Source organism: Hoplias malabaricus, chromosome 11 (genome assembly GCF_029633855.1).
Source record: "Hoplias malabaricus isolate fHopMal1 chromosome 11, fHopMal1.hap1, whole genome shotgun sequence".
Lineage (NCBI taxonomy): Eukaryota > Metazoa > Chordata > Actinopteri > Characiformes > Erythrinidae > Hoplias > Hoplias malabaricus.
In genome coordinates this window covers 22992807-23005443 of record NC_089810.1, presented here as the reverse complement: position 1 = coordinate 23005443, position 12637 = coordinate 22992807, and the positions used below count along the sequence as shown (strand labels likewise).

Here is a 12637-nt window from a genome sequence, read left to right as displayed (position 1 = left end):
CACGTGACCACTGCGTGCAAACTGCGCAAGTCTGACACGAGCGGCTGAAAGAAATGAGCTGGTGGTTCCCATCATCATCATCATCCTCTCTCTCTCTCTCTCTCTCTCTCTCTCTCTTTATTTAGCTCACTTCCCGGGCAGATGAATGCACTGCTTTTACAGCATGAGAAATGAAAAGTCACAGATGCGGACATCCAGAAAGGTCAATTTATAATTACAGACATAGAAAGCCAGCTTTTCAAAAACAGACATTTCTATTTTCATTGGATCAGAAAAACAACAACACTGGTAACAGAACAGTTCTTCAGGTTGTGTGAGGTGCACTGAGATTCTGAGGCAGTTCAGTGGTTAAGAAGCGCAGTTTGTCCTGTTTCAGACCTTCTCCTGCTGTCTGCTGCAGTCCTAGGTTCAAGTATTTTTTGGACTGGTCGAAGGGAGGCCAGTTTACCAAGCCAGGTCCATTTGGTGAGCTGCAGGTAAAATGGAGTATTGTATTAAATATGAAATGCATACAATTCTTTATTTCTGGCACAACATGTCTCTAATAGAAGAAGAAATCGTATATCCCATATAATATTATTTTATACACCAATGAACCATACCATCAGAACTACTTGTTTTTGGTTAAAGATAATTACAGACTATCCTGTTTTACTGCATATATTTTTTAGCACTTTATCACCTTGTTCTTCGGTGGTAAGAACCTTCACAAGACCAGCACAGAGCAGCTTGTTTGTTTTATTTATTTATTTATTTTTATTCTGTGGTGGTGGTGGTGGTGGCATATACTGCATGTTCAGTATTGACGTGACATCGACATGTGGCACTGAGTGTTTGTTCTGGTATGAGTGGATCAGACACAACAATGCTGCTGGGGTTTTAAACACTGTGCCCACCCACTGAGCACTGTATTATACACATCTTTCTTGTTGGTCCTCCTTGTAGATGCAAAGACAGACAGTAGGTCATCTGTTGCTGCAGTTTGTGTTAGTCTACAGTGGTCACATGACACTGCCCATCCAACACTGCTAGCTGGACTTTGTATTTAGTGTTTACAAAAATCCAGCTGCACTGTTGTGTCTGATCCCCTCATAGCAGCACAACCCACACGAACACACCACCATCAGTCCAAAAATATACAGTTCTGTAGTGATTTTGTTAGTTTCCCTTTGAAAACCAAGGTGAAAGAAGGCTTACAGGGTATGCAGAGCAACAGATGGACTACAGTCTGCAATCATAGAACTACATAGTGCATCCAAGGAGAATAGAAAAAGGTGGTAATTTCAGTTTTGACTGATCGGTGTTGCTGTAAACAAGCTTGCCCTATTTGGAGCTGGTGGTAGAGAAAGATTTCATCTGTAATATAATAGTTCTATTCTTCAGAGATTACTGTGACCTAACTGGCAGTGGATCTGGGGCTGAAACTGGAAGCAGATTGTGAAACAGATGGCTAACCCTTCTTGTCTTTGGGATTAATAAGAGTAATTTTCTAACTTGGATTATTTAATGAGTCAATGGCCCTTTGATAGATCAATATATATATATATATAACACACACACACACACACACAGACACATTCTGAGCATTCTGTGGTGGTAAATTGACCTCAACTTTGTTCTTGTTTTGGAGTTATATGCTCACCCTGTGCGAATGAAGTTGCCCCAGTATCCCATCATGGTTTTACACAGTTGATTTTCTTCTTCAGTGAAAGTGCCTGGAGAGAAAAGGAAGAACCATTCTCATCTTCAACATTACTGAATAGCCATAGACTGCCTCATCATCATCATCACTTTGCTACCATCTCTATCACATGCAAATACTTGTCATTTTCAAATGATATATTCAGAGAAATTAGCTTTCTTTTAGGAAGTTGTTGTTTAGGCTACAATTAGCTCCTCTGCTGGAATGCTACATTGCACAGACCCTCCATCATTTATTTGAACCGAACCATGATTGCATTTTCTTACCGGAAAGTTTGACTTGGTCACTCCAAAAACAAGCTCCGAACATAAAACAAACATCATCAGCATGGTCAGCCTTCACAAAGCTGGGTCGGATGTCTTTATAAAGACTGGGTCCATGCTGAAACTCGTACATGTACACTGGTGCTCCAGCATCTGTGGAACAAGACACAGTAATAAAGGCCTGGCCTTGTCAAACAGCATGCTGGGAAATCGTCTCTTTTATGAACTTACCTCTATGATACCCAGCAACTTTTATGATAGGGTACACCATAAAGAGGTCCCCCATCAGCTCAGTAAAGCTGTCTCTTATATCCTCTGGGGTTTTTGCATTTTTTAGATATTCATCAGTGATGAGGTTGTTGGCTCCTGAATCCTAGAAAATATTTCCACTTATTTTTAAAAATGAAATATATTCTATAATAAAATCTGTATATCACTGCTATGTGAGCAAAACTTCTAATTTTAACAAGATCATTCAACAGCAATTTAATAATTTTAGATCATTTTTTCCCTTCTTAATACAGTTTTGAAACAGGAAAACATTTATTAGAATTGTATTAAAAATAAGCATTTCATTTTCATAATAATAGGCCAGATTCATATTTTAATATATTAATTCTTTCATTTTCATTCCTTCATCAATCACTGGGCTCGGTGCGGAAACACACCCTGGACCGGGTGCCAGTCCATCACGTGGTGAGTTTTCCCTCTTATAATTATTTGATATTTTTTCTTTTTTTTTGCCTTTCTAGTGAGAATTTTGTTGATAGTATAGGGAGTTTTATGCCCAGCAGAGGGAGACATTTAGTAACATATTAACAGCTTCTGAGTGGATAAGAAGACAATTTATTTAGTACAAATTCTAAGCAGGACATTACCCATTCTGGGAAAAACTGCTTCATAACTGCAACCATGCTCTGTCTGTCCATTCCTTTGACCCACCCTGGAGGAGCAAATGTCTGAAACAAATACATACAGCTTCTTTCTAAGGACAGAGCAACTGCTACCAACGCCACACACAACAGTAAGGCTGCATTTGCTGAGTTTGTTGTTTAATCATATTTGCTCACCAATGGGAGAATCCAACCAAATTCATGGTTTGTCACACCTAGAAGCACAGGAACCTTTAGGAAATCTTTGCTCTTCAATATTTCCTCTGCTGCATCTTTCAAGAAGACTCCATCTACTGTGGCTCCAAGGAAGATGTTTTGCTGTTGGAGCTGTTGAAAAACAATGATGATGACAACAAGGTTATTGTCATTGCTGTTGTTATTATTATATTAGAATTAAGTAATGTGATATTTGAAGGCCTCATGATTATTTCATATAATTCATTCATTCATTCATTGTTTGTAACCACTTATCCAGTTCAGGGTCGCGGTGGGTCCGGAGCAAACCCGGAATCACTGGGTGCAAGGCAGGAACACACCCTGGAGGGGTTGCCAGTCCTTCACAGGGTGACACCCATCACACCTACGGACACTTTTGAGTTGCCAATCCACCTACCAACGTGTGTTTTTAGACCGTGGGAGGAAACCCACGCGTACATGGGGAGAACACACCTGGAGACACCCAGACAGACAGTCACTTGGAGTGGGACTCGAACCCACAACCTCCAGGTCCCTGGAGCTGCGTGACTGCATCACTACCTGCTGCTCCACCGTGCCAATTATTTCATATATTACTCACACTAATGTTTATGCTTCAATATTACATAAAATATATCGGCACTGTCCAATTAAAAACATATATCTCTATTTTTGTGGATTTTTACTTCTCTGTTTCTTTTTATTTTTATTTCAAAAGAAATGCACCACAATTAAATAGAACAAAAGCGTTTTACATCGACTTCCATTGAAAATTAAGAAAGTTTTCATTCTCCTGTAAAGTTTTGTGAGATAAATTTTTTTATTGGACAAAGACGGTGTGCTATAATTCCTCACCTTTTTGCTTGAATTCATTAATTGTTCTTCTGTCTTTCCTCTCATACACTGCACCAGCAGATCTGTGGAACTGTCATCACATTCTGTAACATTTGCCACTACCTAAAAACACACACACACACACACACACTGCAGTTATGCACAATATACATAAAGTCTTAACAACAGCAATTGTCATTCAGTGAAATATGTGGTAGTCAAAAAAACTGTACACACTGTGTGGTACATAATATGTTAAAACACTAAAGCCGCAGGCTTTGGAAATATTCACAGCAAAGCCTTGTGGCCTTGGAAAGTTTTAATCTTCTCTAATTTCGTTTTAACTGAATACCTTGGCAAAGACCATAGGGTGTTTTGTTGAGTAAGATCCCAGGATTGCTGCTCCGCTCTGAAAGATGGTTCGGTGAAACAGACCTTTGGCCAGTTCGGAGAGAGTCTAGAAAGAGAGATATTGACGTATATATGAAGTGATACCAACTGTGAGACAACAACAAAAATATTTAAAAAATACATTAAAAATATTTCATGTTTAAGAAAATTTTCAGAGCTATTCAGAGAGGTGTGGCTGTCTCAGAGGTTTTGGATTCAAACCCTGCCTTGGTTCACTGTCTGTGAGGAGTTGGAGTGTTCTTGCTGTGTCTGTGTGGGTTTCCTCCAGGTGCTCAGTCCAAAAACACATGCTGTTAGGTGGATGGAATGTGTCAGTGTCCACAGAGTGTGTGAGAGTGTGTGATGCCCTGTAATGGATCAGTGCCCTGTCGAGGTTGTGTTTGTGCCATGTGCTCAATGATTACTGGTGGGATCCGGACCCTCTGCGACCCAGTCATCAAACATGATAAAGAGGTTAAAGGAAATTAATAAATGAATCATTATTAAAGGAAAATTGTTATTTGAGAATGGCCGTCTCCCATTAATCCTGAAGATTAGAGGAATTCACTATATTCTCTGTATGTGTGGGATACTTTTGTAGGGTCTACAAACCAGCTTGAGTCTTCATGTCAGTAGTGCTTAAAAAAAAGTAAGGACAATAAATATTCATTTTTATGTTAAATACTTCTTGGTGGTAAAATGAGTTATTGCTTCTATGTGTCAATAAAGCATCTGTTCTATCAACATTTTAACTAATGGTAGACCTGCATTAAATCTAAACCTTCATTGTAACCTAAATCATATTACAATGAATACAATGAAGACAAATACTGAGGTTTTAAATGGGACACACCATCATTGAAGTACTAATGCCCCCTGCTGATTCTCCAGCAATTGTCACAGAATTAGGGTCTCCTCCAAAACTCTCAATGTTCTGCTGCACCCACTGCAGTGCTGCAATCTGGTCCAGGAAGCCCCAGTTTCCTCTGGCATGTTCATCTCCGGTGCTGAATTATAAATTATAAAACACATACATATTAGCTATACCCTTTATTTTAGTGCAGTTCAGCAGATTAGTAGAGGTGGTCGTAAGTTGCACTTTGTGACTAAGCAGGTCACAAATATTCACTTTTTGCTGTCATTATTCGGCTCTCTAATCCAGGCAGTAGAGTATATTACCTAAAACTAATCATGCATCACACATATTGGCGACAACACCAGCTACCTGGAAATACATATGATTAATAATGTTATTTATAGATTTAATACAGGACATTTATATACCTCAAAACAACACACAGAAACCTTGTTGTATCTGTATTTCCTGATAATTGAAGGTAATATAACAAGCTCCTTTTTTGGAAATTGTAGGATAATTTGGAGGATAATTCATACTCAACACAATTAAAATATTTCCAATTGTTTATAGAATATACAACAGATAGGTACTACTAAGATATTAGCAACCATGTTCATCAAACTATTATTTATTACCATAATATGGAATATATAAGTGTCCCGTATGATCCATTTTTGCTGAATGACATCAACATTCAATGCATCATACCTGAAGTATCCCAGTATACCCAGCCTGTACTGAATCACAACCACAACAATGTTTTCATAGGCTGCCAACACTGATCCGTCGTACTGGACAGCACCCCCCATGTACAGGCCTCCTCCATGGATCCAGAACATGACCTGTGATTATATAACAGTTACACCTGTTAGATGTTAGACCTTTGTCACTTAACTGGGAGTTTAGAGCTGGTGGTAAATCTCTACAGGTACAGGTTAACAGAAATCGCTTCCTTTTGATATATTTCAGTAAATAGAATGCATTCTTGAAAGCTGAATGTAACGTTGGTATTCAAAGAACAAGGATTGTGAATGAATCCCCACTGACTTCCATTGAAATTCCACTTGAGCGCTGCATTTGAAACAATTTTCGGAGAGGCTTATCTTCTTCTGCGAACATGACAACCTCAAATAGCCTGTCCACCGTCTATTGTATTTCACTCTTCTTGTGTTCATGAATAATAAGAAAAGTTTGGAGACAATTATCACAGATCAGTGATCAGTGTGCAATTCACAGCTCTTCCTATCTCTGCTGAGCTCACTGTCTTCATCACTAAGGCCTGGGAGTACATTGGTGCATGTTTTGAAGTGAATTTCTTAAAGTTGCATTGAAGAAGTGAGTTGTTTTGTGAAATAATTCATCTGTCTATTTCTCTGGTGACTGATGGTACTTCTGAGATGAGGTGGGTGAAGAAGAAAGCACAGCTGAATGCATACAGTGCATTGCACTCTTGAAATAGATCCATACACCAATAGACTCTTGGCTGAATTGCGGCGCAAAGGGCAAGGCTGCAGACAGTGTAAACAGCTATTATCTACTGTGTGAGTTCAGAACATCTTATGCCTTTTCACCATTTTTGTTCCTAATCCAGCATGCTGCATTTGGACTGGATGGGTCTATATGAAGAGCATTATCATAAGTGATCATTATACTCACAGGTAGTTTCTCTGTGGCAGAGCGCTGAGAGGGAGTGTACACATTAAGATACAGACAGTCTTCAGAGACGGCAGGGGATGTGAAGTTTAAGGCCATAATTTTTGACACAGCTTTCAAAAGGTTAAGGTCTTGAAGACACCTGCCATATCAAGAGATGTGAAAAAAACTTGAATTGAAAGAGTCAGAGTTAGGAGTGGCCAAAATTAAGCCAGTCCTTTGCTTCGCTGATTTAGAAAAACAGATTCCTTGTTTCCCAAAAATGTTGCAACACATCAAGTATAATGCCAGCTGGTAGAGCGAGTACTGATTTGAACCCCTTGGGAAAGTGGGTTAGAAATGATACTGCAAATGCGCTTGGCTCGTGCTGAATTAAATCTATTGAACAAAGTATCAAGACCCAAAACAACAACATTTCTCCCATGATTAAAACCAAATACTGTTGCTTTGATCAGATTCTTCAGATATATATACAGTCTGTTACTCAGATGAACTATTCATTAACACAGGGAAGCTGCCATATTCCAATGATGTCAAAATGGAGATATTAGATTTACACAGGGCAGTGACAGCATACATCAGAATCATGTATTCCAAGGCCTGTGAAACTGACAGAAGCTGCACTCACAGTGGAGGGTGCTGAGTTGCAGCTCTCTCCCCCTCCCAGGGCTCGGAAGGTTTAGGGGCAGCCATACGGAGAGGACCCACGGGTGGCTGAGCAAAAGGAATGCCCAGGTACTTCTCCACTGTTTTCTCAGAGCCTTTCACTGTCACATACTGACCACGCAGACTGCCATGCTTCAGAAACACCACAGGTCCAGAATCTGCACACAGCGGGAAAAGCATTAATCACTTTAGAGGCTTAAGATTGCACCATACTTACCCACAAGGGTCTTGTTAAAACAGATGCTGTGAATTTATACAAATTGTGAAAAAAGAGGGGTGAACTAAAAAAAAAATTGCCAAATGCCTATGCAGTATGTGACATCTGACTACTGTTTGTAATATTCCATAGTCACTATTTCTCCCTGCTAAATATGCAGTAAATTAGTTTTTTTAAATATCTGTGTGCATTTTCATCTGGAAATCATTACAGGAAAATTTTAGGGATTTAAAAAAATAAATAAAAATGGGAAAATTTAAACCACATATTCCTTAAACTCTCAAAATGCCAGAAAGAGAACTGAGTCAAGTCAACCCGAACTACACATCAACAATTAATGATCAATTCTTATACATTTAAACAATTTATATTCCTAAAATGACAGAAATAGACAAATGCACGTTGTCTTGCCTGACTGCGTGGGTGCTGTCCAAACAGAGGCAATGGTCAGCCACAGGGTGAGCAATACTCCTCTCAACATAGCTGCTCTTGAGTGAAAGACTGTGAGAGACTCACCACTCCACCTTATAAATACCCCACTAAATCACACACACACATGCACCCACACGCACACACACACACACACATGTTCAGGCATTAGCAAATACACACATTCACACATGTACACACATGTACTAGACAATACCCTTTAACCCAGTCCTCCCCCACTCAAAAAATAAACCAGTAACATCTGTGTATACAGTGAATGTCCTCTTCAACACAGGCAGGGTGAAATCCAATCCAATCAAACATGTCTGTGCGGTATTTATCTTCTCAGAACAGCAGGTACATGCCGATGAATTTGTACATTCTTTTCATTTTCAAGTACTTTTAGTTTTAATTGAGTTTATAGCTGAATAAATTATTCTCCTTTTTACTCAGTAACGTTTAAGCAATTAGCATTTACTTGAATTTACTGGGATTGATTTCAGTCTGTTTTGCTGGAGTCCTTCTTCCTGACTGATCATATCATTGACTATGGAGGGCACTGTATATTAGACCAATAGGATTTAAAAATGAGAAGATTACAATCTCCAGTTCCTGTGCTAAAGCTGACTACTCAGAGCAGTTCCTCTGCTGTTCTAGAAGTTGGAGCTAGTATGTTTATATGTTTACTCAATTTTATTTATTTATTTATTTTTTTTTAAGGAAGGTACATTAATTTTGCAAAGTAACAATACTTTTACTCAGGTATGGATACTCTGCATAACTCTGAGTATTAATTTAAGACTCCATTATCTTGCTTACAATTCTAAGACAGATATTAACTTATGCTAATACAGAATTTTCACTTAAATGTACAACAGAGGTTCAGTTGTGTTCACTAAAAGTACATTACATTCTGTTCTCAAGAAGCCCTGGGTTGAATGAAATCAATGCTAATAAAAAATCTGCTATTAATGTAGAATATGTTACTAACATATTCCCTATCTAAACATACTGGATATGAACCATTGAGGGTATACTGCAGTGCCAGTTTTATCAAGATTGTATGTCTTATCCTGTTTTGATCTCCGGTGATGCCTCAGCCATCCAAGGTGTAGAGTCCTAAGACAGCACAAATGGTTTTGCGCTCTCTGTTGATAGCAGTCAGCACAGGCCTTTGTTGTCTAATATGACACACCTGGTCACTTAGCGCTCTCCTTTGGAACATTGGGATGTCAAGGAGACTTGCATTAGTGGCAATATGAAAAATAAGAGTTTAAATGTGCTTATCCTCACCCTGCTACTGAAGGTAGCATATTGAGCTAACAGCTAACAAAGTAGAATTGGTGATAACTAATAATTAGGTGAGAAATCTGGGGAATAAATGAAAAACAAGGTATAGAAAAGGCAAACAATAACTAAAACGGGCACACATGTAGGTTTAAGTCTGAGAGATAAGAGTTGGATGAAGACGTAGCATGAAAAGACCATGGTGGCAGTGAAGGTTTTGTAAGTTTGCTGCAGTCATGTCTTGTTTACAAAAACTGGAAAAATCATACTATGAAAACAGGACTTGCTGCCACGAATCTTACTGTAGGACGAATAAAAGTCTAACGGTGCAGGGCAGGGGGGTCACAGCTGCTGAAACACATGGTAAACCCACAGAAAGAATGCAAATGTGAAGAACTCTGCTCGGGCTGCTTCTACATTTAAGTGGAGAACTCCTTACTGTCCTCACAGGCAACAGTGGGCTTCTTTGTATGTGTTTCTGTGGCTGACTGGTTGAATATGAGTCATCCATTTCTCTCAGTGTCTTATCTCACAACCTAGAGGACTGAAACATCAAAGTGAAACAATGAACTAGAAGCTTCATAAAGATTTTCAAATGCAATTTACTTTGTGAAAATATATTTATTTTGTGCCTCTTTTTGTATTTTTAGCCAAATGCAATACTACTGATTTCCTAACTAAAACATAAGGATTATTAATCTATTTATTCTAAATTGTCTCTCAGCTGAATCGTGAGATTGCTGAAGTGCCACATAACCATCATATTAGAGGCACATCTCAGGCAGAAGCCACAATGGGCCACTTTAGTTTCTCATGCAGTATGCCAAGTTAAACCAGCATCAACCAACAAGTTTCATCAAGCTTTAACCAGTTTACCCTTACAAAAATTACCATGGTAAGATTGTATCTCAGGGTATTACAATGGTACATTAAAGTATGTCACTGTATTTGATATGGTATTTGATAGTACTGCATAAATACCATGATAATTTTATGCATTTTCTACCAAATGACATGGTACCCTTGAATTATACTATACATTTTCAGAATTCTGAACTCTATGGTACTTCCCTAGTTACTTCAATAGAAACTTAGTTCTGACATTTTATAATAAGGAACTTTAGAAGACAGCTCTCAGTATGTTAAGAAATTGCTTTAAAGAATACAAAGCATGTAAAGGCATGCACTGTAGAGAATACAATTGAAAATGAAATTATTATTGTGTTAAAGTGGAATTGCTGGATCAAAGCCATGTTGTAAAATTCTGCTCATGTCTTTATCTCAACTTCATGTTCTGCTTATCAGTATTGCCACACCCAGAGTTATGGTTAACTGATGTCTCAAGTTCACACTGGTAGTATGGTGGGACGTCCAGTACACAGACAGAAGTACACAAATCCTCCAACTCAGTAAAAAGAGGAATAATAAAAAAGAAGTGCTGCATCAAATGTTGTAGCTGTAATATATATATATATATATATATATATATATATATATATATATATATATATATATATAATTATAGCCTGTGGCTATTATGTATAATACATTTTTATATATGTAAAAATGTATATGTTTTTAAATTCAGCAGACATTTAAATACACTTAAATACACGTTTCTCTTTAAAATTATCCTAAACAATTAAACTTATACTATATCAGATCAAAATAAGAACAGTATGAAGAGATATATTTTCCACCAGAGAAAATATTCCACAGTTTAGCATTTCATCTCTCCGTGTTCTTGTCTTAAGTACCATGATCACCCACACAAAAACATGACCTCATTATTTCAACATTAATTTTCCATTTGATCAACTCCACTGACCATATTTGTGAACTTTGTAGTTCTACGGGTACAAACTATAGTCCATCCGTTGCTCTGCATACTTCACCCCACAGGACCACCATGGAGCAGGTATTATTTTTGTCAGCACTGCACTGACAATGACGTGGCCCTGTGGGTGGTCGTTTTAATGTTTTGGCTGATTATATATATACCGCGCTATTATTTTTTCTCTCTGGCCTGTTTCATGTGACATAATTGCCTGTGTTTAATCCGTACCTTAGTAAATTAGAGGCAGAACGCCTTCTAGTGGCATCCCAATGTAATACAGAATTTATGTGGTTATCACATCATTTATACATTTACAGTCTATGGTACGCACAGACCTACATATTTATTTAGGTCTGCAATTTAAAATACTGCTTTAAAATATCAAAATGCTGGCTTCCAGTTGTTGTAGTTATAGAACAGTACTTTGCAAATAATGTGAAAACATGTCTACTGACCTGTCTGCTTCATGATCAAGGCTCCCAAATATAAACACAACCAGAGTACACGTATAGCCAAAATTACTGATGGACTATACAAGTGGCTTATACTTATATTTTTAAAATGTATAATATTTATACTGTAAGCTTTACCATACACACTTATTTGTGTGATGTATTTACAATGTAGGATAAGAGAAAGCAATATATGGCCCATTATATAATACATAGGCCTAACCTGAAGAAATACAAGAGAATGAATCACCCCATTTATATGGCAGAGCAAAAAAGGAAGACTGATTTCAATTCCAAGGACCATAGACTAAAAATGGCACGAACTATCAGACAGCAATACTATATGAAACTTACATTAACTTGTCTTATTGTAAAAAGGCAAGTCTTAGTCAGCTGATTCTGGCCTGTTTAATCAAGGGAAGAACAGGATGTATGTGTGATATGTCCTCTGTGAACAGTATCAGCAATCAAGCAATCAGTGTGTGATTAAACTGCCTTTACTAGGTACAAAGCATTAGAATTAGTTCATGATAATTTTGCCTAAAAAACAGTTTTACAGCCCAATATCTGTTTATGTGACCCCTATTAACCTCACGAAGATATCACATTTTTTGTGATAGGAATGATTTTATGGTTCAGTGCTGGTCACTAGATGGAAGCAGTGAGTTTATGTTTTGGGCTAAAAGGTTAATGTAGTCACCAAATCACCCTTAACAGCTTAATATACCGTTTGTTAGTAACACCACTGGCGTCAACTCGTTTCTATGTGAATGTTGTCTATGTAAACAGACTTTATTGGTTAAAAGGAATGGTCAGATTCTCACTGCTGGTAATAATTATGAAAATGCTAAGAGCTGTAGTGAGTTCTTAAGAGCTCCATGATAATTACAAGTTATTACTGAATTGTATTTATCACAAAACTTGATATATTACTTCACATTAAGTTGCAGTATGCTTTCA

General features: G+C 37.8%; 1 protein-coding gene and 1 long non-coding RNA gene across 2 annotated transcripts; one reads left to right on the top strand and one right to left on the bottom strand.

Annotated features, from left to right (window-relative positions):
- Positions 1–271: 271 nt before the first annotated feature.
- On the bottom strand, positions 272–8210 carry ces3 (carboxylesterase 3). The gene is made up of 13 exons (XM_066684752.1): positions 8084–8210; positions 7418–7613; positions 6793–6931; positions 5845–5978; positions 5131–5284; positions 4240–4344; positions 3909–4010; positions 3036–3185; positions 2844–2924; positions 2197–2338; positions 1969–2118; positions 1643–1715; positions 272–470 (listed from the first exon to the last, which is right to left on the bottom strand). Exons 1-13 carry the CDS (start codon positions 8151–8153, stop codon positions 305–307), a joined length of 1662 nt encoding a protein of 553 aa, XP_066540849.1. The 5' UTR covers positions 8154–8210; the 3' UTR covers positions 272–304.
- LOC136709484 (uncharacterized) lies at positions 2358–3900 on the top strand. The gene is made up of 4 exons (XR_010804496.1): positions 2358–2661; positions 2915–2989; positions 3078–3215; positions 3334–3900. It is a non-coding gene; the product is annotated as an uncharacterized lncRNA (long non-coding RNA).
- Positions 8211–12637: the final 4427 nt, after the last annotated feature.

Excerpts from the sequence above, each read along its gene's own strand:
- ces3 (XM_066684752.1), bottom strand. The coding sequence starts at position 8,153 with ATGTTGAGAGGAGTATTGCTCACCCTGTGGCTGACCATTGCCTCTGTT. Across the intron at positions 5,979-6,792 it reads CTGCCACAGAGAAACTACCT|GTCATGTTCTGGATCCATGG; the intron begins GTGAGTATAATG and ends ATATAATCACAG. Across the intron at positions 2,119-2,196 it reads AGTTGCTGGGTATCATAGAG|ATGCTGGAGCACCAGTGTAC; the intron begins GTAAGTTCATAA and ends CTTGTTCCACAG.